The sequence below is a fragment of the Dendrobium catenatum genome, unplaced genomic scaffold (assembly GCF_001605985.2).
Source record: "Dendrobium catenatum unplaced genomic scaffold, ASM160598v2 fragScaff_scaffold_574, whole genome shotgun sequence".
In the NCBI taxonomy this organism is placed as follows: domain Eukaryota; kingdom Viridiplantae; phylum Streptophyta; class Magnoliopsida; order Asparagales; family Orchidaceae; genus Dendrobium; species Dendrobium catenatum.
The window spans coordinates 90,751-118,456 of NW_021319036.1; the positions used below are offsets into that span (position 1 = coordinate 90,751).

The 27,706-nt window shown below is 35.6% G+C and overlaps 3 protein-coding genes across 3 annotated transcripts in view; all 3 read right to left on the reverse strand.

Annotated features, from left to right (window-relative positions):
- Nucleotides 1-34: 34 nt before the first annotated feature.
- Nucleotides 35-2,041, reverse strand: LOC110097837 (endoglucanase 12; the record flags this gene model as incomplete). Its single annotated transcript, XM_020824444.2, is given in 3 exon segments — nt 35-634; nt 708-1,015; nt 1,257-2,041. Coding segments are annotated over 3 exon segments (1,287 nt in total), but the record flags the coding sequence as incomplete, so codon positions are not given.
- Nucleotides 2,042-7,375: 5,334 nt separating this feature from the next.
- On the reverse strand, nt 7,376-16,441 carry LOC110097887 (60S ribosomal protein L8-like). Its single transcript, XM_020824525.2, has 2 exons — nt 15,953-16,441; nt 7,376-7,935 (listed from the first exon to the last, which is right to left on the reverse strand). Exons 1-2 carry the CDS (start codon nt 16,390-16,392, stop codon nt 7,590-7,592), a joined length of 786 nt encoding a protein of 261 aa, XP_020680184.1. The 5' UTR covers nt 16,393-16,441; the 3' UTR covers nt 7,376-7,589.
- Nucleotides 16,442-18,112: 1,671 nt separating this feature from the next.
- The window catches only part of LOC110097889 (probable ribosome-binding factor A, chloroplastic), a 22,536-nt gene continuing 12,942 nt past the window's right edge, over nt 18,113-27,706 (reverse strand). Inside the window, exon 3 of the mRNA XM_020824526.2 lies at nt 18,113-18,385. Coding sequence (XP_020680185.1) covers nt 18,236-18,385 — 150 coding nt within the window. The 3' untranslated portion in view covers nt 18,113-18,235. The remainder of the gene's footprint in view (nt 18,386-27,706) is intronic.

Sequence of the window (27,706 nt, forward strand, 5' to 3'; positions counted from 1 at the left end):
TATATATATATATATATATATATTGAATTTACATACCTTTTGTCCAATTGAAGACATTGAACCTTCTAAGATTAGCGCACATAGTAAGCCCCGTCGCATTAAAATACCCCCTCAACGACTCCTCGAACGGATAGCCCGGATTCAGAAAAACCCTCAGCCTCGTCCAGAGCAGCATCGCCGCCGGCAGCTTATTGTCCCAACTCAAAACGCCGAGATCCGCCACGCTCGCAAACGCATGCGCGTTCTTCGGCAGCCGCGGATCCGTGGCGAAGTTTGCGAAGCTTGAATTGCCGGTGGCGTAGTACATCCAGGCGGCGCTCCACATGTACTCGTCCCAGTATCCGGTGGAGTTGTAGAAGTTGGCGATTTCGGGGTTGGAGCGGGAGTAGGGGGTGCGGCGGGAGCTGCTGCGGGCGAAGCTGTAGGCGGTGGAGGCGGCGCGGAGGAGGCGGGAGGAGTAGGAAGGGTTGTCGCGGAAGACGATGGAGGCGGAGGCGAGGGCCGCGGAGATTTCGCCGGCGAGGTCCGGGGCGGAGGTGACGGAGATGATTGGGCGGGGGTAGGACATGTCTTCCGGCCGTTGCCAGCAGAAGTGGTCGTCGGGAGCTGTCGACCCGTTCTTCGCAACGCCCACCTGATCAAGATTCAAGATTTTGCTTAGGGTTTGTTTGAGACCAATTTAATGTGTTTCGTAGTTCGGATCAAACCTGTGCATAAATCTTATCAATCTTTGTTGCAGAAGAATTGAAGGTGAGGAGAAGATAATCAGTTCCCCATTTGATGATATCTCTGATATGATCATATTCGCCCAGAGCTTTGTATTTGCTGCTGTACTCCACGACAGACCAGCTCAACAGAGACATGGAGAAAGCCAATGGAAAATGAAACTTTATATTGTCTCCTGCATCGTAGTATCCTCCTACCAATCCATGGTTGAGGTCCGTCTGGTTCACTCCATCGTTGAGCCCTGAGTCCCCTCGCCATGGTATCCCATTGTTCTTCGGTAATCGCCCAGCTGTTGCTCAACAATCATTTGTCAAAGAAGATGCAGAGTTATTGCGATAAAAAGAAGATTTTTTTACAACTGTTACACTGTCATAGATCTCATTATTAAAAAAAGATTGAAAATTTGTGAATGGCTGCCTTAAACAGTCAAATCGGCCAGACTTATTGTAAACACAGAGGAACAGAGCAAAAGGAAAAAAAATTCAACCTTGCTAAGTATGAAACAGAGAGGAACAGAACAAAGTTCTTACATTTCTGCGCATTGAAAAACAGCAAAGCCTTATGCAACGCCTTGGAATACTCATCCGGAGGCGGCGGACTTGCCTTGTGCTTCGGCAGGGATTTAGCTATAATTATAGGAACTCCGATGACGACGAAGCCGACGAACAGAGTTCCCAATACCCACCACAGCAGCTTGCGCTTGCAAACAAAGCAGCCCAAGTCAATATACTCATTCTTTCTCTTCTTAGCGACCTGTGGCCCCAAGAGCCAGCTCTGCTGCGTCTCGTCGAGAAATTGCCGGCGGTTGACCGCCCGGGGATCAAGGTCAAGGTTCCGGCTTTGCTCGTCATCGGTGGCTTCGTCGCCGTGGATCTCCAGAGACCCGCCCCAGTGGTTTCCGGCAGACATCTTTGGCCGGAATCAGAGGGTTGAATGGAGAGGATGGTTCATGTGAGGCTAGAGGGTGAAGAAACAATTGCCAAGGTGAGATTTTTTGGCTATTGGAGAAGGAAAGGAAGAGAGAATGGAGAAGAGGAGGAAGCTGGCTCTCCTCTTTTTCTACGTAGGGTTATGTTGGGAGTTCTTTAGTCGTTTTCAATGGGAGCTTGGTTGGGAAGAGAAGGTGGGGAGGAAATGGTTGACTTGAGGAGAAGAAGGGGAGGAGAGAGGAATGAACCCACAATATCAAATTGTATAATTAGGAACTTTTATTACGTCCGGTGTAAGGACTTAGAGGAACGTCCGGTTGGAGTCAAAATCCCGCCAAAAAACTCGGTATTTGCTTGGTACAATTAGGTATTATTTGATATTAACGAGAAATACCGCTCTTTGAAGACCAATACCGAGCTATACCAAGCTGTACCGAGAAATACCGAGTTGTACCGAGTTTTTCTAGGAAAAACTAGGTATAACTTTTGTATAACTCGATATTTCTCGATTTAGCTCGGTATAACTCGGTGTTGGGTCTTCAAATGATGGTATTCCTCGTTATTGTTTGGTATTGCTCGGTATTTGCTCAGTACAACTCGTTTTTTGGCGGGATTTGGCCTCCGACCGGACGTTCCTCTGCGTCCGGTCGGAGGACGTAATAATTGTCATATAATTAGGGCAACTTAAACATCCATTCATTCAATTGTGTGGATATTCTCCAACAACGGTCGGGCGTCTAGAGATTAATCAGAACGCGTCACGTTAATTTTTTGTTCGGCATCGGTGCTCGATACCGGTTGATGTGATGTGTTCTGATTGATCTATGGACCGTTCAGTGTCGGCACAGAATAATTTCACCCTAGTATATGATTTTTTGAACTTCAAACTTTGTGAATTCTAATAATTTAAAATACTATCTTTATATTTTTTGGTATTATAACATATATGAATCATTTGGTTAGATGCAAGTGAGAAATTATAAATCATATTTCTTAGGGGCTATTTGGTAACACTTTTTATTTTAACAATTTTTATTTATTTTGACTATATTTTATATAAGGTAAATGCATATTTTATATCTAAGAAGTATTATTTTTTGTTTGTGTTAAATCTTGTGGGCGATGATAGGGCGACATGATAGCGGCGATAATCAGCAGTAGTGAACGGTGATGGAGGTGATTTTTATTTAAAAAAATAATAATTGAAAGTTACTTTTAAGATTTTTTTAATAATTTATTTTATTTCAAAATAAAGAAATAAAAAAATAAAAAAGCACAAACAACCTTAATTTTTCATTAAAAATGAAAAAATAACCCAATTTCATCAAATTAAATAAATATCTAAAAAATTAATTTCAATTCAAAATTTTAGCTTTTTCCTTTTTTTTTTTTAATTTCAATTCCTTCAAACCAAACAAAGAATTGAAAGCACAACTGAATCTTTGAATTTTAGCAAATTAGTCCAATTATTTATTTATTTTCGAATTTTAGCAAGTTAGTTCAAATATTTATTTATTTATTATCAGATTTCTGCTGGATTGATTGACACGCATTCCAGCTAGCTTGCTTGACCTTGCAATTTTTTTTTTTTTTAATGAAATAAAATTTATTTTATTGAATTAATTATTTACAAGTAATAAATAAATATTGCAAACATTCAAAGAACGAAGAGTCGTGAACAGTTATGCTGTTTTAATTAATTAGATTTATTGTTGGCGGTATTTTTGTAAATAATTAAATGTTGTTTGGGTTGAGCACTCATTAGAAAAAAAAAAAATAAACAATTTTTTTTTTAAAGTTGTATTAAAATGATAAGATATTTAAATATTATCAGTTATTTTTCCTCATTAAAAATTTCTATATATTTTTAATATTAATTGTATAATAAAACTAAATGTTTTGTTTTTTTTATCTAAACTAAATTATTTTAAAATATTTTGATATAATTTATTCTTGAAAAATTTGCTCTGCTTGTAATGTTTTGTTCATATGAGGGAGGTAGATATCTCTCAATAATTCCTTTCTTTAAAATTATGATAAATAAAAAAATTATTTAAAAAAGTATATCAATATAATATATATATAATTATATCAAAAAAAATTATAAATTTAAATTTATTAGGATCAAATTTTGATTAAAATATATGATCAATTTCTTATTATTTATTTAAAAGGTTAAATCACATGGTTGATTAGAACATAATTATATGAAAATAAATATTTGTAACAATTTTGAAGAGAAAATATTAAATTTTCAAAGCATTTGCTCTGAATTTAAATAATAATAATAATAAATTATAATGATGTTTATATTAAATATGAGAGCTTTGGAGAATAATTAATTTTGTTAGAAATAAATAAATAATGTCTTTTTCATGGCTTTAAATTTTTCCAATGAAAAACATGTCATGACACCCTGTTCATATTTTGGGAGAGGTTTGAATTTGGTCTTTAGGATTAGATGTAAGGTAGCAAAGACCATTTTAGAGAAAGAGAGAGAGAGATTTTTCAATATACCTTATGAAGCCTCATCATGTTCTAAGGAAAACAAAAAATAATATTAAAAGAAGTAACTTAAGTGTTGGAATCAATAAAAGCTGATTTATTATGGGCATTGAATCATTCAATATCTTGTAGGACATGATGCATTGCACCATTAGGATGGAGCACTAAGCCATGGGCATCCAATACCTCATTAATGCGTCAATAATACGAGTTGGAGAATCAAATTTGAGTCTAGCTTGAAGTTGACCTAATTCAGTTATGCTTGATCTGAATCCAATCCATTTATTATGCAGGTTAAATATTTGACACAAACCGACTCAATCTGAGTCCAATCCATAGGATTGGGGTTGGGCCAATTTTGGATTAGATCTGAACCCAACTCATCAATCCAATTTGACACCCCTACTTCTAAAGAGACTCTTAGACTCATTCATTGGGCACACTCTTATGAAGCTATAGTTCATATCAAACATTTGACTTTAACTTCAAGCATTATGTGTCAATCTCTTATTTTTTAGATGTTTAACTCATGATAGATATATTTATGTCATATGAATATTTCTTCATTAAGGAAGCCTAGTTAAGCTTGAGATTAGTGTTGGATTTCAACCTACTTTGAAGAGGGTTTTTTAACATAACAAAGAATGATGAGAGAGAAGGACCACAAGCAAAGCCAAAGGAAAAGGGAGGGAGAGAGAGGGAGAGGGAGAGGAAGAGGGAGGGAGAGAGAGAGAGAGAGAGAGGGAGAGAGAGAGAGAGAGAGAGAGAGAGAGAGAGAGAGATGACAAAAATGTCAATTTCTATGGATCAATTCCAATTGAATAGTTGGCATAAGAAATATTGATTCAAGCAAAATAAGGTTGGAGTAAGCTCAAGCTACACTTCCATAGTTTCTAATATGTAAAAGCTTCATTCATCAATTTGTGTATAAACATTTAAGGGATGATTGAGTCATCATGGGCTTATTCAACAAGAGATTCATGTGAAACAAATTAAACTTGTTTGGTTAAGCCCTCAATAATGCATCCAAATATATACTTACATTAATATCAGTTCCTAACAAAAAAACATTTTTTTAACTAAGATTAGCTAACCTTTTAGTGAAGATCATTCAAATAAAAAGACACCAAAATTTCATTACTTGCCATTTGGAATCAAATGAAATTGTCATCTTCTACTAAAACCAATCTAAAGGAGAAGAGATTTTGATAAGAGAATCATGAACTCCTGATTGATGATTAATAGAGGTTCCAATCAATTCAGCATCCTCTCATCAGTTCAATTGTTTACTCAGATGAATAGCCCCTCAACATCTTAGACTTCAATGTAGGACTTCTTAGACTACTCTCATCCTCTATTTGGGTCATCAGGGAGACTCTAATCCCCAATTATGATGGGTTTTCTAGCAAAAGTTCAGTTGGTTCAAAGTTCAGTTAGAACTTACTCGATAAGGAATTTCGCTTTTGTTATATTTGTTTGGCATGTCTGTCTTAGGACATCTCCAACTGAAAAACCCATTTTTCACTCCAAAATGCAGTCATTTCTTTTCCAATCGAACGTCATTTCTTCTTCTTGCTTGCGCTTCCTGTGAAGGTAATCATATTTGGCATGCTTTTCTCCTCTTTTGCACGCTTCTTCGGCAAATCCCACAGTGAATTTTTTGACGTAGGTGAACAGTCCGACACCAATATTGGCTTCGCACTAATCACCTACTGAAATTTGGCGTACGATTTGGAGTTCGAATGGAGCAAATGACGTATAACATATGATGGTATGAAGTTCGATTGGAGATAGTCTTAGCAAGTTCAAGATGAAAAAATTCTGTCAGCTAGGGATATAGAATGTGAACCTCCATGCTCCTCATATAACTTTACTCTTAAAGAACTAACCCATATTTCCTTTTGCTCACTTTATATTCAACCCCCTAAACCCTAAATCCTTCACTAACAATATATATCCATTGGTAAATTTGGTAACATGTCAAGGGTGGCGTTGGTGTCAAATACACAAGAGACTTATTGATAATTTGTGAGATACAATCATTTGATAGTTTCTTATTTAATCCAAGTGGCATGTTGACTATCTAGTTCTAGTATACTAAGGTTACGTAGGACTGCAAGCGAACCAAACATTCGACGAGCTACTCGTTGTTTGGTTCGATTAAAGCTCATTTGCGATGGTTTAATTAACTAAACAAACAAACTTGAACAATATTTTAAATACTTGATTCTTAAATAAACAAACTTGAACACTAATGTGTTCGGCCTACTTCAGCTCATTTATGTTCGCGAACAACATCATTTGAAGTTCGTGAACAAACTCGACATTAAGCTAGATAAGAAGATCGATAAAAGCTCGTTTCGTGTTCGATTTTGAACTCGTGAATAAGCTCGATAAAAATAATTAATATTTGACTATAGAATTAATAAATATAAATAATCATTACCTTTGTTACATAGACAATTGCTTTTATTATAAATGTGTTTGTTCATAGATATGTTTATGAATGTGTTTGTTTGATAGTTAAAAAAATTCATTAAATATGTTCGCGAACAAGCTCGATAAACACTAAACGAACGAACATGAACCGAACATGAACACTCCTTAATTTAAATGAACCAAACATGAACACAAACGCTAAAGCTCGAACAAACATGAATCAAACTTGAACAAGCTGATATTAAATGAGCACAAACATGAACACTCACATACTAGACTCGGCTCGGTTCGTTTGCAGCCCTAAGGTTACGTTTGGGATGATTTTCCTAATATTTTTTAAAGCAGATTTTAGTACACTTTTTTTTTAATCTACTTTTAAAAGCATTAAGAAAGCTGTCTCAACCGAAGCCTAAGGTTTGTTTGGGACGGCTTTCTTACTGCTTCGTAAAGTAATTTTTTAGTACAAAAATTAAAAAATTTATACTAAAAAGTTGCTTTAAGAAGCAGTAAGAAAGTCATCCCAAATGAAATCTAAGTTGCATCATGGGCTGGTTTACATTGTTCTAGCCCTTGAGGCCATACCTAGAATCTAAACTTGATTGTTTTGCTTCCCTAATCTTTTTGGCTTTTTTTTTTAATCTTTTTGGCTACATATATATCTTCATATAGTTTTAATTTAAATAAATATGCTAAGTCTCAGTTTCACACAATCAAACCAACCAAAAAATACCTAACCACGCTTGCAGTTCTTCCACCATATTTTTCAAACGCAAACATACCATTTCAAAACAAATTTGATTTCTGAAACAAAGACATGGCAATAACACTAGTTTGACAAACAAGTTCAAACAACACAGAGAGATACAGAGATCTCCAAAGTTTTTCAACAGAAGAACTACAAAACTTTCAAGTCTTATAAATATTTTGAGCAAAATAATATCCACTTGCAATAAAAAGATGAAGAAAAGGTCCAGAAAAAAACCTGGCAATCTAAGAACCCTTCTCTGACTTGGCAGCAGTAGCGGCAGCCTGTCCCCTGAGGCGACCAGTTCTCCTGGCAGCAATGAGACCAACCTTCTGGCCGGGAGGAGCATCTCGCCGAACTGTCGAGGCATGGCCAATATGCTGATGGTTTCCTCCTCCATGGGGATGCTCCACAGGATTCATGGCGACACCTCGGACCTTCGGCCAGCAATTCCTCTTCACCCTATACTTGTGGTAGGCATTGCCAGCTTTGAGGAGAGGCTTCTCAGTTCTACCACCACCTGCGACCTGCCCGATCATGGCACGGCAACCACTTGGAACAATCTTCTTTGCACCAGATGGGAGCTTAATTCTGTAGGATAATTTTCATTCAACTGTGAATCCATAAAGTTCTTTGATCTCAAAGGCCAAAAGGGGATGAAAAAGAGCCAGTACACGAGACTAATCTATATTTATATTTGCAATTATATCTAAACATCCATATAAAGAAAAAAAAAAGGATGCCTATGAAAATCATTTACTACTTAATTCAACCCACCACGTCAGATATTCAAACTTTTATTTGCAGATTTTTTTTTTTAATTTGGAATGATGAGCACATAAGTGCAAATATTAGTAAGGTTACTGTTAAGTTAGTGCACTTGAACTCATGCAAGTGGTGCCTGTGGGAAGAGCAAATATCCTAACTACTTGGTCATAGCTCATATCATAATAAGAATAGAAACTAGTATATAATTGGACATGCCACCAAAAAGTCTGATTCTACATACAGTTTTAAGAATGCTTGCTCAGAGAGGTCGGATATTACCACTTAATATTCTAAACAACCCCACAAATACTGAAAGTAGTGGAATAAATTACAACTAGGAATCTCAAGTTCAAAGCAGGTAACTACTAGTTCCATTAATACCTAGAAGTTTAGAATTATACTTGAAATTAGACTAAGTTGTGTAAAAGAACCTCACATAAACAACGAAAAAAAAATCAGAATCGAATATTGCCATTTAATATTCTCATAGGTTTGCTCAATGGATTGCACGTGAATGTCCCCGCTCACGCCCGCTCTGCATCCATCTCCCTCTGGTTTTAACTCGAATGAAGTCACACAAGTATGAATGGAACGAATAGAATCCCCCAAAAATAATCCTCTTCACTTCTTATAACCTAGAAGCATCTAAGGAGGAAGAATTACCATCGTACCCCTCATTCTTGATTCCATCCAAGGGCTGAGATAATTTATAGCTTGAGGAATATTTGAGAGTTAAATTGGCTAAAGAAAATCTGAACTAAATAAGTCAAATGACATTTGGATTAAATGGCTTCAGCTGGTTTGCATTAATTAAAGTCGATTTAACTCAAAAATAGTTAACATAAGTCGATTGAAATTGTTGAGCTTTAAATTGTATTCGGTTCAAGTCGAATTGACTCGACAATGTTCAATTGAATATATTTCATTAAAATCAAATTAGTTTTGCTTAATTCCGGCTTAGCTCGACTCAATTTAATGATCAACAACGATGCTGAAATCAAATCGAACTCGAATCAAGTCCAATCAAGTCGACGTTGTTCAATTTTATTTATTTGATCAACTTGACTTCAATTAGCCCAAATATGCCTCAATTTGGATTTTAAAGAAGGGTTGACAACGATGACTAAGAATTTGCATTTAAAAACGAGTTTAACAATAAGTTTCATGTAGTCTCTCAATTTAATAAATAAAAATTATATTTCTTAAAGGTACTCCATAGGCCTATCGTTTGCACGAACACTATCAAGCTTGAACTTTCCTTTTGCCAATCTTATAATAGCAAAGGCCAAGAACCTTGAAACACACATCTCCCCGAGCACAATTTTCCACGTGTGTATCTTGGATCCTTTGCACAACAGACTTAAAAGGATGGTGACTTTGACGGTTAACAGGCCTCCCACCAATATTTGGGGTGAAGAAGGAAGCAAAAAGGAAAGCTCATTGACATGAAAATGTTCATGATAAAAAGTAATCAGCATAAACTATTTTTTAGAAACCGATGATTCATTTTATTCTTGAAGTAAAGGTTAATTAGAAATTAAACTACACAAGTAAAATAAGTAGCAACATTAAGGATCTCTAGAAAGCATCGCCGGCGATTGGGGACTTACTAGACCTACCAACCTATCACTAAGTTCTATATATTTCAATGAAATTCTTTCTATTATCATTCTAAACCCAGATAGATTTGCAGATCATCATAAAGCAGAACTAAGTTCTTCCAAAGAGGGAAAGGGAAAGTTCACACTCCTAAAATGACAAAATGAAGTAAATAAATAAATAGACATTACAAGGAAGTATGTAATCAGATGTAGTAAATAATAAATATATTAAGTATTATAATCATTACAAGGAAGTTCAAAGTCATGCAAAAAAGGATATAAAGGAAATAAAAACTATAAATTTTAATAATTTATACTATAGGCTACACATAAAAGTAAGAGAAAAGGAAATGTATTCAAGAACAAAGGTGAGAAATCTAATAGGTTAAATGCATCACCTATGATGACCATAAAATCTTAGTTAAATAATAATTTATATCATAAATTTAAATTAGTATTTTAAGAAACTATTAAATAAGAGGTTTATGAAAAAATTTAGAAAAGAATATTGAACAAAATCATTGATGTAGGACAATAAAGATAATTTTAATGTTCGGGATATCCTTATAAGATTATGATAAAAAATATGAAATTCCACATAATATTAATTAATTACCTTTATATAGATTTTAATGTAAATGTTACATTTTTATTCATACTAGATGATGATGGACAACCATGTAATAATTGGACAAATCAAGAGCAAAGGAGTAACAAAAGTGTTTAAGGGTTACAAAGTTTGGAGGAAGGGAGTTACAAATCAAGTACTATGCAGTAAAAATAATAATTTGGGAGCCACAAAACTTTAAGGACACGAGTTATAAATCAAAATCTTAAGAGTTACAAAAGATTTTTTGGAGTCCTAGGGGAATGAAGTTACAAATCAAGAGCTAGGGACATACAAAAGAAATTGAGAGCAATAAAGCCTGAAAAATTATATTAAAATCAAAATTTCGATAGCTACAAAAGAGTTATAAGTTAAAATATTGGAGAAGGCGAGTTCCAAATCATGAGCTTAGAAGTTACAGAATTTGAAGATAAGAGCTACACTAAATCTCCATCATGAAGAGATATCATAATGTGTTTGGCCATCTTTTTTTTTTTAGTTTATCTTTAATGTTGCAAGTTGAGTGATGATTATTTAAACCCATGTTATATTTACAAATGATAGGATGATATGAACGTGTGAGTCTCTTTGTGAGATATTAGTTATACTTTATTTGATTAAAACAAATAAACCAAATTGAACAGAACATATTTGAGTGTTTTGGTTTGGTTTAATAAATATTAGTTCATATTTTTAAACTATTTGGTTTACAGTTATTAGATCAATTCTGTTTATAGTAAAATAAGTAAAACTGAATACCCAAACAATATAGATAATAGTAAATAAAAGGCGAGCCTCCATTTTGTTTCGGCATGTAGGAGAAGCAACTAGCAGGCTAAGTAGGCTTAATTGTGTAATTACTAATACTAATTACATAGTTCTTACTTTCTTCCTTTCCAAAAGCCTAAAAGTGAAAAGTTAATCCACGATATATGTTACCCTCTCTCCACCTTCTCCCTCTTTCTCTCTTATGGTTTGGGAATCCCAATTTATTACCCTCGTTTACCTAAAATTGAAAAGTTAACCAAGTGTTTCTATCAGTTCTCATATGAGAAAGCTATTTGTTCTTATGTTTATTAGAAATAGTATTTTACTTGAAAATTTCCCTCATAACTCATCACTTGTTGGTTATTGCAAGTTAAGTTCCTTTCATAGTACATTTTGGTTGGTTACAATACAAAAGAAAAAGAAGCGAGCTACTTAAAAACACACCAAATCACATTTAGTTTTCACATACTAAATTTTGATTTAAACCAAAACCGAACTGAATTTGAACCACTTTGTGATTCAATTTTGACAATAGTTTGATTGGTTCCACTGTCAAAATTTTAGATCCAAAATCAACTAATTGCCAAATTCACCAACCAATCCATGCAAACTGACCGGATGCATGCCCCTAATTGGGAGTAGCTTGGTGGTGATAATTTGTTTTCATATAGATACATTTGTTCTCCATTGTCATACTCATAATGATAATATAAATACATGACATGAAAAAGAAATAATATGACCACATGAAAATAAAGGAAAAATTGAGTACTACATGAGCATACAAAAATAATAATAATAAAGATATTCTGATTATGCAATACATACAGTGGAAGCCATCAATTTAGATATATTAATGCCTTCCATTCTTCATCCTTCTATTTTCACATGGTCATATTATTTTCTCTTTCATTTCATGCATGTTATCAATGTGAGTATGAAAAAAGAGAGAATAAATGCATGCATATGAAGCCAAATAATTACCAGCAAGTTAATCCCAATATCTCAAAAAGAGGCTCATATTCCATATCATCATATAATTTGCAAACATTACATGGGTTTTAAATAAGCACAAAAGATTTATAACATTAATGAAAATTTAAAAAGGGGTTGGGCCACATAATGTTAGCTCTTCATGGTAGAGAGTGAGAATAGCTCCCATCTTCAATTTTGCCCATCTTCAATTTTGTAACTCCCAAACTTCAGAGTTGTAACTCTCCTCTTTCAATATTTAACTAACTCCCAAACTCTTTTATAACTCCCCAACTCTTGATATAACTTTAACACTCTTTTGTAACACCCCTACGCTTTTGATTTATAACTTCATTCCTCCAGATTTTCAAACTACCAAACTCTTTGGTAAATTCCTAGCTCTTGATTTGTAACTCTCTTCCTCAAGTTATGTGACTCCCAAATTCTTTTGTAACTCTAGCACTTTAATTTATGGCTCATTTCCTCAAAATTTCCAACTTTCAAACTCGTTTGTAACTCCCCAGCTTCTGATTTGTAACTTCTTCAATCATTACATGGTCAGTTACAATTATTAAGTTAGCATAAATATATAATATTTTAATAAACATTCTTGCAAAAGTGATAGACAATTCATATACGGAGAAATATTACATCTTTTCTTGCAACAGTCTTACAATAATCACGAAAACATTAAATAACCATTTATTGACTCGCATAAACTATAGACAACAACAATAACAACAACAACATCAAGCCTTTATCCAACTACGTGGGTCAGCTACATGAATCCTTTTACTCCATTGTATCCGATTAAAAGTCAAATTCTCATTTAGATCTAATAAAGAAAGGTCATTTCTAATATTTATAACCAAGTCTTTTTTAGGTCTACCTCTACCTTTAAATCTAAAACATATACTCTCCTAACCAGGCATTAGAAGGACACCATTATATGTGACCAAACCATCAAAGGCGACTCTCTCTAATCTTATCTACCGCTGGAGCTACTCCAACCATTCACACATATGCTCATTTTGTATCCTATCTTTAAGAATAAAGCCACTCATCCACCTGAGCATCCTCATCTTTGCAACACTTAAACTTACTATTATGCTTCTCTTTTAATGGCCAACATTCTGCGCCATAAAGCATTGCAGGTCTAACCACCATCTTATGGAATTTTCAATTAAGTTTGATTGGTACTTTTCTATCACACAACAAGCCCGATGCATTCCTTCCCTTCATCCATCCAACTTGAATTCTACTAATAATATCCCCATCTATTTCACTCACTCTGAATAATAGACCTAAGATATCTAAAACAAGTACTCTTATTAATGACTTGATCGCTCAAAGTCACAAACCCCCCACTAGAACTATTACTACTAAAATTACACTCCATATATTCAGTTTTAGATCTACTCAAATGATAATCTTTAGGATCTAAGGTTGACCTCCATAATTCAAGTTTACCTTCAACTCCCTCTTTAGTCTTATCAACAAGAAGAATATCGACAGCAAAAAACATACATCATGTAACATCCTCTTGCAAATCTCTAGTAAGAACATCCATGATTAAAGCAAAAAGATATGGGCTTAAGGCTGATCCTTGATGCAATCCAACTAAAATTGGAAAATACTTGGTCAAACCACCTTGGGTTTTAACAAAAGTAACAACTCCAACATACATATCCCTAATGACTTGAATATAAGCATTATTAATCCCTTTCTTTTTTTAGAACTCTCCATAGCACTTCTCTTGCAACCTTCTCATATGTTTTCTCTAGATAAATAAATATCATATGAAGATCTTTCTTTTTCTCTCTATACTTCTCCATCAAACCTCTCAATAAGTGTATGGCTTCCATAATAGACCTACCCAGCATGAATCTAAATTGATTTTGAGAAACATTAGTATCATGTTGTAACCTATGCTCCATAACTCTCTCCCATAGTTTTAAAGTATGACACATCAACTTAATTTCTCTATAATTTGCACAATCTTGTGCATCTTCTTTATTCTTAAAGATAGGAATCAACACACTCATTCTCCACACATCTGGCATCTTTTTAGTCTTCAACATAATATTAAAAAGTTTAGTAAGCTAAAAAAATAGTTCATCTCTTAAGTATTTCCACACCTCTATCGGAATATCATCAAGTCCAACAGTTTTCATACACTTCATTTTCTTTAAAGCCTTTCTAACTTCAGTTTTAGTAATACGCCGATATAAATAAAAGTTTTTATTTTCATTTAGAGTATTAAGATTACTAAAGTCAATCGTATTATCACAATCTTCATTGAAAAACTTAGCAAAATATCTCATCCACCTTTATTGAATATCCTCTTCTAAAAAAAAAAAATTGATCTTCATTCTTAATGCACTTTACTTGAACTAAGTTCTTACAACTCCTATCTCTTTGTTTGGCTAGCTGATACATATATCTTTCGTCCTCTTTAGTATCTAATCTATTATATAAATCATTAAAAGCTAAAGTATTTGCATCGTAGAATGCTTTCCTAGACTCCTTATGGGAAACTTTATATCTTTCCAAATTTTCAAAATTTTTACATCTAAACTGATCTAAGAAAAATGAGGTTGACTTAGCTTTGGAAAAGTGCTTGAAGCCAACAATTTGGGCTCAACTAAGATACTAAATAAGATTTAGAGAGCCATAAGAATATTTGCAACAAAATCTTAGAAAGTAAGTAAAACTCAAATGAATGGAGAAGAAGGCTTTCGATATAAGTATTTAAAAATAATTGAAATATTTAAGTTAATGATAAAAATAAGGAGTCAAACATGAGTCAAACAATGAAGCTATAGCTAGGATAAGAAATTTGATGTTAATATCAACGATAAATTAAGATTTCTATCACAAAGATCCATTGTGGTGAAAATTTAAAATTGAATATTATAGAACAAAGTTTAAATGCATTATGCTTTATGGAGCCTTAAGAACTAAAAAATTACTAATAGCCAAATTTACAAGTAAAATGCAAAATTATGAATGATATAATACAAAATTATGAATCATATTGAAGAGGAGAGATTAACACTTGTTGAAAATAAGATAGTGAAGTCTTCAATGATTTATGCTTGAATGATGAAGGATAGAAGATGCACCAACAATAACAAGGGTAAATCAATAGTAAAATGAACAGAAGTTGTGCAAAATAGCTTTAATAAGTCATGCAAACCTCAAAAAAAGGATGGGGGATGAGAAGGATTCATAAGCCAAACCCAACAAGTAAGAATAATCATAATGATTGTTGATTTAATCAAACTACGCTTTTGCCAGTCAACCAACCTAAAAATATGAGATAACATTTAAGACAAACAAAATTGCAAAAAGTCATTCCATTTTTTTCAAAATAGCAGATTCAAAGAGTGTTTATAAAAGCCAAAAATATTTGTCAACTATTTTCACATTGAAGAAAATAAGTAAAAGAAAGCAATTGCATAAGATGACTTGAATTTGAATATCCTGTAGAATGTAACAGTTTCAGCAATCCTTATACACTTGAACCGCCTTTCAATCAAAAGTCTAAGACACTTAAAAACTTCATCAATAAACTCCCAAAAGAGCAAAAAGATTACTCAAGTTAGTAAAAAACAAATATTAAACAAAACAATCAAGCATATACTCTGCTTTTTGTATTGGCAATTCCATCCAAGTGGCCAAAGAAAACAACCAAGAATGCCAAAAGTTTAAACAAAAAATATAACAACATCAAATTAAATTCTTTAAGCAAACGTAACGGGAAAAAAAAAAAAGAGCTCATCTACCATTATTTCCCAAGAGGTTTGGAAAAGCAGTCCTAAAACTATGCTCATTACTGATATAAAGAGAAATATATAAAAGAGATCCGATTGGATGGTTCAGATCTGACCTCGAAGTGCCGTTATCAGGATTATGGCTGATGACGATGGCGTAGTCTCCTGACGCCCTAGCAAGCACACCACGATCACCAACGTGGTGCTCGACGTTACATACCACTGCACCCTCAGGGATAGAGCGGAGAGGCAGGACATTGCCGACCATGAGAGAGGCTTTACGGCCGCAGTACACGAACTGGCCGGTGTACATACCTTCAGCGGCAACGAAGAGCTCCTTCTGGTGCTTGTACCGGAACGGGTGGCGGAAAGTTACGCGAGCAAGCGGAGCGCCGCGGCCGGGGTCGTGGATGATATCGGTCACCACGCCCTTGAGGTAGCCATTGCGCTCGCTGAAGTCGAGGCTCCGGAAACGAGCCGCGCCCTTACGGTGGTGTGTGTGGGATCTGAAAACCGATCCTGCTCCCTTCCTCTGAGCTCGGATGACTCTACCCATCGGAGTGGCGGCGCAACGATGGAAGCAAAGAAGCGGGGTTGCGACTGGAATGTGCTTTGGCTGCCCTAAATGCTTTCCCTGTTTCGGGTCAACGGGTCGGTGTGGGTGACCTGTAATTTTCAAGTCGAACCTGTTTGAAACAATTTGATAAGAAGGGCTTGCTTGGTTAGAATCCTAAGGGCATGTTTGTCAAATTCAAGCTAATTTAAAGGTGTCTATAATCGAGAAATTATTCTGTGCGGTCACCAGTTAGTTCAGAGGCGAATCAGGATGCACCACGTCACTCGATACACAGCGGTATATAGCATCAGTACACAACAAAAAAATAACGTGACGCTTCTTGATTCGCCTCGGGACGCTGTCTAGTGACCGCACAGAATAATTTCTCCTACAAATCACGTGTCCTATCACCTAAAAAATTTAGGTTCAAGTTGATCATTTTAATAAACGGGTCAGATTTATGTTAGGTTTTAAATTCATTTATTAAATGGGTCAAATTCTAATTAACCTGCGAAATTAATCTTTAACCTTAAAAAGACTCATTTATTATCATTTTTTCTTATCTTTTTCTTAAAGGTATAATCTTATTATTTTTTATAGAATATTCTAAACTTTAAAGTTAATAAGTTGTTACAAAAATTTAACCAAAATGAGAAAGGGTTGACTTTAGGTTCTTCATGTTACCAGTTGGTGGGGTTTGCATTGTTCTTTCTTATCTGTTTATTAAAAACGAGTTGGATTCAGATTGAATGGATTCAAATTTGATATGAATTCGAATCGTCAACTCAATTTAACAACCCTAATTTAAATCATAAGCTCAATTAAATAGTAAATTTAGACCACTCAGTAAAATTAATTATTGGACTTCATTTGAGATAGTTTTTAACAATGATTTTTCTTTACTAAAAAACTGCTTTAAAAATAATAAGAAAATTATCCTAAACAAAATCTTAATTGATTGATTAAATAATTAATTTCAAGCAAAGAATCATTAATTCCAAATTTAATTAACTAATTAATTTCATGGATTCAATTCATATCTATGAATAGATTTGAGTGTTTTTTAACACAATGTCATTAATTAATTAAAACTTTAATCCTAATTTGAGTGATTAATCAAGATTGTTGGGCTGGTTGATTAGAATATTAAGACTTTGATTAATCTATTAGATCCTTATCATTTGATTATTGATCAATTCATTCTTAACTTTCAAGATTGTAATAAGATACAAGTAGTTGGCTTATTATAAATTTAATTACAAACAAAAATAAATGTTGCAACTAAAGATGTAAGTGAATCAAGCTAGCTCACAAATCTGCTCGAATTCGACTTATTAATGAGCTCACAAGTAGAACTTATCGACCCACGAGTTCGAGTTCGAGCTCGAGTCGATGCTTGAGTTCATATATTATACAAGCTAGAGCTCGAGCTCAACCCAACTCAACTTGTAAGCTCGTCAAACTCTTCAATTATCTTAAAATATATTTAAAATTAATTTTAAAGTAACATTATAAAACATATTTAAACCTTTTTTAATTATTTTTTATAATTAAAGTAAAAAACACTAAAAAAAATTAATCTAAACAAAGAAATCGAAATCATCAATTGAGTCAAATTCGAGCTTGACCCCTAAATTTTTTTACCAACTTCAAGCCCAATAAATGAGCTCAAGCTCAGTAAGAAATAAACGAGCTCAACTCGATTAGACAGATACTCGACTAAAATCGAATTATTTGCACCCCTAATTGCAAATAATAATTTGAATAAGCTAAAATAATCACTTTACATGATCAAATGAATACAATTACACACTAATAGCCCTTTATATTTGCCAGAAACATATTAGTTTACATATATTATACCTTCATCTGGGTCATCTTTGCCCCAGTCTTCATCCAGTTCTGATAATCCAGAAGATTTTGATTCCTCTTCTTCATCTTTTCTTCCAGAATTCTCCCTCTCATCTTTTAATTTATCCAGAATTGCAATCACCTTTGGAAAAATAATATACTGCATTGTAAGTATCTCATTTTCTACAGTAATAATTTCAAGGGGGCTTTGCATAAGAACCACATAATTCTTATATATTTACATGTTTCACACCTGAATCTTGTAATTACATAAAAATATGCACTAATATTCAATGAAATATACATTTTTTGCATATGTTTTGATGTGATTGAGGCATTAAAGTGGTAAATGAGTAAATACAAAATGCTTTAGTATTACATATGCAAATATGTAAAAGATCTGTGGTATGCATGTAAATCCACCTGATTCAAATACTACTGCTTTATTTTGAGTAGGATTATGTTCAGATTGGTGCAGCTGTAGCAGTGGCAAACGTATAGCTGCAAGCAACATTGGAGAAGGCTTCCTGGTATTTTGTAGAGGCTTCTTGGTTTGTTATTTTCTTCAATGCAATGCTATGCTAATGTTTGCTTACTAATAAATCCTATTAGAATAGGTTAGTTTCTTTTTCTATTGGAGAAATCTGTCTTTTTTGGTCGGTAGTAGATTTATGATCTGTTTGGTATGACTTTCTTACTGCTTTGCGTTTCAAATCACAGTTAATATTCTATTTGACTACTGCTTTCTCATTGTTTCTTATGCTAAAAATTTATTTCTTATAACCTTGTTTTTGGAACTTTAAGGCCAATTAAGATAAACTCACACACACATCACATACATAAGACTCGAACTCAAGACCTTTAGATTGATAATCAAAGCTCCCGACCAAAAGGCCAAGGTGAGCTATGTTTTTTTATGACAGATTTACAATCACTTTTGCGAAAAGTTGGCATCCCAAACAAACCGTTGGTTGGAATAGGCATTAAGACAAAAATATTTTTGGAAAAATCTTCAACATTTCTTCATGGTATTAGAGCAGGATATGGATTGAAAATTTGCATATGTTTTCAAAATTCATGCAAGATTAGTGATTGAGGGAGTTCATTCTCCGAGAGGAACATTATCTTCACTCACAAAATCACCATCCTCAATGTAATAGTCAGACGTGGACTGGCCGGTCCAGGTGTTTCGCGCAAACGATTAAGTCGAAGCCTCGACCTTCAGCACCCTCTCACGCGCCATGAATAGAGCGAGTTGAGCCCCTCCGCTTCTTCGCATTTAACAAACCAGCTGATCACACGAGCAGCACGCAGCAGCTGCCCTTTGGCATGCTCTCTTCCCTCTCTCTCTCTCTCTAATCGCGTAAATCAAGCAATTTGCCCGCCTCTCATGATTTTTCAAGCTTCGAACCTTCCCTTTCGCATTTAAAGCAAATAGGAGATATAAGACATCAAATTTCCTCCCTCCTCTACTACAGTAACCATCAAAACCCTTCTTTCTCCTTCCCCTTCATTTCTTTCTCACAACATCAGCCACTGGCGAACGTTTCTCAATCTCTGTTCCTTTTATAGTGAGTTTCTTTCCCTCTTTTTTTTTCTCTTTTCTTCTCTCTTTCTTCTTCTTATGTTTCAAATCATTTAATTAAGAGTTTATTTCATTTCTAATGCAAAGTTGGATTCAATTAGTATTGATTTTAATATAACTTTGAATTCCTTTTGGTTGGGCTTTAGCAGGTAGAAAAAATTGTTATTTATCACTTCTAATTTGAGTAGATTAAACCCTATGTTATATCAAATTTTACCATTCATTATTTATAAAATCTGTTAGTTGTAGTGGTGTAATTTAAATCGATTAATTTGGATGTCTTGAGCAACGTACTTATAATAATTTGTAGTCACTCATTGCAGGACCACCGCTTGGTGGAGTCGAGCAAGTCACAATTGAGGTTGGATTTTGTGACAATCATGTTAAGTAATTGTACTTATTTGGATATAAACATACTCTTCTTTGTTTGGGCATAATCCGTGTTATTTGCTTTAGGACTTTAATGATTACTTGGATTGTAAGTCCTATCATTAGTATGAAATTTTTTATTATATACTTATACACTTGTGAAGATCTTTTTATATTCACAATGAATAAAGTTGCATAGATAGGTTTATTGTAATGTATGAATGTTCAAATTTTTGTATATTGACTTCTTGTATAGACTTATTTTATTGCGTGCACTTCTATTAAATGTCATAGCATCATCTTTGCAAATAATATTCTATTATAAAATAAAAATAATCATATTGGAAATATAATACCGATTGAAAAGGGCTTATAAAAGAAGCTTGGAAACTATGTGCATGTATGCAATGGTATGTAGGTTGGTATAACCCTATTGAATATTGGCTAGTCAGGCTGAAGGTCCCACTGAGTGATGACTCTATACGAAATCATTTAATTTTTTGGGGTTAGTGTTTATCTTCCCGGTGATGGGTACTTGACAGACAGGCTATAGATATATGTAAGTATAAATAGATTTAGGCTTAAAAGCATGAATGACTGATAAGTTATTTTAAGATATGATAATACCTAATGTAGTTGCATTTATAAGCATTAGAAGGATTTGGCATTTGTAATAGTTTGACATATATATTTCTAACACTAGCATATTACAATATGTTGCAAGAATCATGACATATTGCATTGTTATAGTGACACATTGATTTTCACTCCAACCTATTGATTGGTTATGCTGCATGCCCTGTTACTTTACCGTTTATGCTTTGATAGATAAGAGTTACTTGTTATGTTTGATTTATCAAACTCACTTGTTGTTGTCTCTTTATAGCAGATATTGCTGGTATATTTAGTGAACCGTCACCTAAAAAGCGGATTTATCAGCAGCAGACTATATTTAGTATTTTATATTTTATAGCAGATTATTATACATTTTGATTTTGAGGGTTAGGCAATTTCATTCATGTTATTGTTTCTTTCAAACTTATTTTTCTTGTAGTAGTTATATTGCTTTGGTGCAATGTTATTTGAAGTCACATTAATGAAATGAATATTTAGTTTTTTTTTTTTTCCTATTTACTTTGGTATATTTGATTGCATTATTGGTTTATGTATTTTTCCTTGTTGTGAGTATAAAACATGACTTTTTATTCCTTCATCGCGTCCCGTATTGTCGGGGTTCATCGTCTTCCAGACTCGAGGTCTTCCAGACCCGAGGTGTGACACTCAATACAAATGACACACCACATAAGAATTTTCACTTAATCACCGGTCACAAATTTAATGGCTATAATTTCATCCAAGGTTTAAAATTGCGTAAATAAGCCTCGAGGCGGTTTTCGTCCGTGAGGCGAGGTGTAAGCCTCGAGGCGGTATGAGGCGTAAGCCTCACGGACATAGAATTGCGTAAATGAAAAATTGAGGGTTTTAGCATAAAAATAATAGCAATATTGTACCTTACAATAAAAACATCTAAATGATATATAAAAATAGTAGAAAATAAGAAAGTAAATGCAATAAAATCATGTCCCAAAGTACAAAATCACAAAATATTAGTTCAACAAAACTTCCAAAGTTCCAAAAACATATAAAATGCAATCATATCCCATCACTAAATGGGTCTTCAAGTGAATCTTCTTCTCCAATTATATCTATGAATGCCATGTCATCATCATCTTCAATATGACTCACTTTTCTCTTCCCTGTTCAATACTCAGTCCCAGTGAGGCGTACGCCTCTTACAGAGGTGGAATTGCGTAGGTTCCGAGGCATTTTTGGGAGGAATTGCGCAGATTAATTGCGCAATTTTAAACAGAGATTTCATCCCGTGATCACAATCTGTGATAATCTTCAATATTGGAAAAGGGAAGAAAACTATGTGACAGGCGTTATTGCCCATCTGAAGATGACAACCCATGGAACGTGAAAGCTAAGAAACAACATGGTTATGTTATTGCTTAGCAACTCCATGACTATGAAAACTGGTGAAATTTTCATATATCACAAGATAACCAAGGAGATTTGGGAGGCTATCTGAAAACCTATTATAATACCTCTGTCATATTTGAGATCAAGAGAGTTTACAAAAATCCAAGGCAAGGTGAAAAATCTATCACAAAATATTTCAAAGCGCAGCCTTAGTATGGCAAAAAATTGATATTTTTGAGTTGGAATGAAAATCCCCAGACAATGGTAAGCAACTATGATGCACCCACACTTCTTATCAAAGAGGTATATAATGTCCAACACGTATCAAACACGACATGCATCCGACACGTGCTACAAAAGTGTCTGATTAAAAAATATTAAAAATAAATTGGACTCATACATCCGACACATGTCTTAAACATTTTATGAAAAAATATTTTTTAAATATCATTTTTTGTAGAAAAACCATAAATTTGAAGAAAAAGAGAGAATCTTTTAAATTCACTTTGGCTTGAATAAATATCTGGTGGATGTAGAAGGAAGAATCTTTTTAACATGACGCCTCTACCAAATGTTCATGAAGCTTTTTCTAAGATCTAGAGAGAGGAGAGTGGGAGAAAATTCATGCTGGAACCCTTGTATGCTCCATTCTTCATGATGAATTTAACACTTACTATTCATGGCACGCAACCAGCCTTTAATGACAATAAAACACATCCTACGTGTAGCATTGTTGAAAAAAAGGGCACGCAAAAGATGCTTACTAGGGAATACATGGAAAAAAACCGGTAGATTGTAAGTCTACTCAAGAAAGAAACAGTTGTGCAAACAACATCAAAGTCGAGGATCAGACTACTGTAGTGTGAAGTTCTTTAAGCAAAGAATAGAGGTACTGCAGATAGTGATTTAGTAAACTCTCCTGAACTTCTTTATTGCAGAAACTTTTTTCCATGATTCATAATGACATTGGGGGATCATTTAGAGTTAACAACATCACTGGCTCTAGATGGCATCCCATTCATTGACGATCACAATAGGATTATTTGGCTACTTCTTACACAGGAAAATTTGAAAGTTGAACTAATATCTTATAACATCAACAAATAGGTTCAAACTCAACTCCAAGCAAAAAATACAAGAACCCAAGATAGACAAGGGAAAAGAATAGAATACTATCACATTGCACTTAGTTCATGTCTCCTCGAGATAATAGTGCTTCGAAGTTCTTGCATTGACACCCATCAACAGAAGTTGTAAAATGGAAAAACCCACACATGCTGGAAGTTGCAAAGTCGTTGATTGTTGACCTTAAAAGACAAAAAAAAAGAGGAAAAAAAAAATGAAGGAAAGAAATTTTTAAGTCTCACCTGCCCTCTGCCATCCCACGACCTCGGCACGTCGCTCGCACGTCGAAGTCGCATCCTCGCACGTCGAGACCGCACGACTCTCGCGTCGTTAAAGAGATGGAGAGCTCACGCTCTCGCTCTCCTCTCCGAAGCCCCCTCTCTTGCTCACTCACTGCCGTTGCTGCTTCCTCCAGCTCACGATCCCTCTCGGCTTCGTTCCTCGACGACCTCCTTTCCGGTCGAACAGGAAGTTACGACACTTTGATCAGAAACGGGACGGAAGCCCGCTCACCGTGGAGTGATCTTCCCCCTCACACGTGCCTCCCCAGCTCCTTGGCTGTCCGACCCCGCTCCCTCAAGGCCGCCCGACTTCGCTCCCTCGACAGTCTTCCCCTCCGATCGGAAGCAAAGAACGGGAGTTCGCTGGCGTGAAGTTAACTTTCTCCCTGTGTCGCCGACCTCCTTGGCCGTCCGACCCCGCTCTTCTTACGACTCTTCCTTCCGGTCGGACTGGAAGTCACGACATTTGATCCGAAGCAATAACAGGAGCTCGCTCTGTGTGAGGGTAATTTTCTCCCTTGTCACGCGCATCTTCGGCCAAATCCCGTTAAAAATTTATTTATATTTAATTATAATTATCTTAATTAATTTTAATTAATTATGATTATTATTTTTATTAATTATATTTATTTTAATTAATTATACTTAATTCTAATAAAGTTATTATAATTAATCTAATTAATTATAATTAACTTGAATTAGGATTAAACCAAACCTGTTCTCGACGTTCGTGGCGCACCGGCAAACCACCTATACACTCCTTCTCTAGCGTGGTGGGAAGGGAACCCGGTGCGGTGCCTACGACAAGATCGGGATATTCATAAGTACCCGCTTGCGGGGAAACAACTGCTTCTCTCTTGCAACAGGTACCGAAGACTCATACACGTCTTTCTCTGGCGTGGTGGGGACAAAGACTTTACACGGCCGCGGTGTCCTCGTAAGAGGGCACCTACCGTACATGCTTTCCTCTAGCGTGGCGGGAGGCCCAGTTTTCCATCATTTTCCCCTAAACGGGGGAGACGCCGGGAGGCTGCCGAAATTTCGGGTGAAATATTACTCTACTAGGACCTGTTTTGAAACTCTAAGAGAACAAAGATGTGGACTCAAGTTGAACATTTGAACTAGCACGAAGATCTGATTTGGACTATAAAGGACTTGTACTCGAACGAGACTAGTAGACTTGGGGACCTAAATCAGAACAAAATTCTAAAAGATTTCTAAAGATCAAATTCAAAATGAAATAAAATCAAAGTTGGAACCCAAATTCAAGACATTTTGAACATGAAAATGAACCTGCAAAGACTCAAGAAGACTTTAAATAATCATATGAACATGCAATTGAACTCAAAGGGCTGCAGGGGACTTGAACAAGACTATAACATAAAACAAAGACTTTGATTTGGACTGGATCCGAATCCGAACATAACATTTGAACTTGCGCTACACAACATTAAGTGGGGGTTGTGGACTCGATGAACCTGAGTCTAAATGAAACTTGGCTCGGACACGAATTCAAGAAGACAAATGAGTTCCAAGTATAATCTACTTGTAAAAAGAAGAGAAGCAATAATTTATGTTTGTAAGTTATGGCACGAACTCCTACAAACAATCCCCACAGTGCGTGTAGATTGAGTGGCAATACGAGAAACCAATAGTGGAGGACCTACCTCTACAAACAAATGCAACCTAACAAAAACCACCCGAGATTGGTGAAAGGGTGGATATGATGCAGAATCAATGGGTCTTCTACAAACATTTTTAGGAGGTCGTAGCGGATACAACTGATCCCCAGCAAATAGATACTTGCGGATAACAGCAGTGTGCATGTCGTAAGCACAACGAATCACTGTGGACACAAGTATGGATCCCTGCAAATGACTACAAACCACTTGTGGATAACAACAGTGAGAACCTCGTAAGCATACCGAACCACTATGGACACAAGTATGGATATCACTTACGACAGCGGTGACCAAAATCAACAAGTAATGTCGGGTACAAGGGCAAATCGATGTACGGAGAAGGACACCTCCTGGCAGAATGGGAGAAAAGTTCAAACAAATTAGAACTAAACTTTCTGGTGTTCCAAAGTTTCTTCCTTGCCCCATCCTTAGGAAGAAAACAATTCTGATGTCTACAAATACCGAAAATAACGAGTCCGCTACACCGAAGATCCTAAAAGGAGTTCTTTCCATATCAGCAGTCGTTGACTCAGAAGTTCAGAAAGATCTATCCCCGGTGAATGAGAAAAGGGAGAGTCAATTTCAAGATGAGGAAATACCTCATAACATCTGAATAACTAAGCCACCGGATCCGCAATATTCGTACTAGCGGACAGAAGGCGTATATAAGCTCTCAAATGAGAAGTGTGCATCCAAACAACAGTTACATGCACAACTACAAAATATTTCGAAGTACCCCTGCACGTGCATTATAATTTGTATGCACATAGGTACACTAAAGGGGTATACAATCGAACACCCGCACGGGCCCCGGCGAGCGTGTTATTGGTACACACGTGACGCCTAGGGATGTTGCGCGGGTCGATAAGTGAATTCTAATTCGAACCTGATCCTTCTATACGGATCAATAGGAGTCGACAGGGTTCGAACCATCAAATAAATACATGGTCGTGGGGACCGATGTATTTGTTTCAATAAATTCATATTAGGCCTTCAAGGCCTATAATCAAAAGAATTCACTGAAAAAAAAAAGCCATGAAGCCTACAAAACCCGATCCTTCTAAATAGGTGAATAGGAGTAAACAGGGTTCAAACTCTCAGATAAATATACGATTACGAATGTGATCGGAATATTTATTTTAATGCATTCATATTCGGTCTTCAAGGCCTAAAATCAAGAAAATTCATAGACAAAGGCACAAAGCCTACGAGAAACTCGATCCTGTCGACAGCCAGACAGAATCGACAAGGTTCAAGCTTTAAATGGAAATGACCCCAAATACCCCGATGATGGCCGTGTTGAATGTATATCTCAACCGGAGGGGTTTCCAAATATTTTCAAATGTCTCCCAAATATCCACAGTCCATTTCAAATATTCTAAAGCTCCACCCAAAATGCCCATAGAAATTCAAAAAATCCAAAACTCCACAAAAATCCCAAAATTCAAAAAATATTTAAAAATGAAACTATCCATCTCAACGCTTAAAGCAAAATCCATCCACCCTCCGCAATAGTTTGCCGAGGTGGACAAATGTAAATATAACTTCAGCTCACAAAGAGAGAAATGCCTAGTCGAAAATATCACTAGAATCCATTCTCAAACAATCTCCTGCCAGTAAGGACGTGGTACGTGTCCTCTAACCGGCGGTCTGCCGCCAAATGGCACCGCAGGATAAACGGTTATGACGACCCGGGGCCCTCTGAACCGAGTGGTTTTGCCGCCAAATGGCACCACGATATACCGGTTATGGCCAGCGCCGTTACGTTTCTTATTGGCATCAAATCCTTGAGATATGAATCAATAGGATATGATCGATATGGCACAAAGCCCTCTGTAAGCTAAGGTGGATTCAAATTTGTCTTCTTAAACAAACATCCAACCCAGGTCTACAAGGTCCCCTTGGACGAAACAACCCATGGCTGCCGACAAGGATCCTTCTGTCAGGTTGGGTCGACTACCTCCTCTGACTAAGTAGACCAGGGACCACAATGGCCCGGGACGACGGAACCATGGGATCTTGATCGGGCCCATCATCCATTCCCCCACCATCCACTTTAAGTGCAAGATGGTGAAAATTTCTATTTTAAACATCAATCTCCAAATGCAAACCCAAATGTCCAAATCAAACCCATGCTCCTACTATATGCCAGATAACACGTATCTCTATACGTATCTGATCGACGACTAGCCTTAATCGAAAGTTCTCTCGTGATCGAGAGGAGTAATTAACTATAGGGGCTTGCGCCTATAGGAAACCAGAACTCAGATCATAAAGTCCTCGCAAAATGAGGGCGAAATCTCTGGGTAGTGTCTTATCTACAAACCCATCTGCCTTCCAAAATTTACCTCGGAACTTAGTTCGTTAAAACTCCCTCGCCGAATAAGAAAAACGAGTGGAGGCCGGGGCCGAATTTTCGGAGCCCACAGATTTCTGAC

Coding starts and splice junctions, on each gene's coding strand:
- LOC110097887 (XM_020824525.2), bottom strand. CDS start 16,392: ATGGGTAGAGTCATCCGAGCTCAGAGGAAGGGAGCAGGATCGGTTTTC. Junction 7,936..15,952: donor CCTGATAACGGCACTTCGAG/GTCAGATCTGAA, acceptor ATTATCCTACAG/AATTAAGCTCCCATCTGGTG.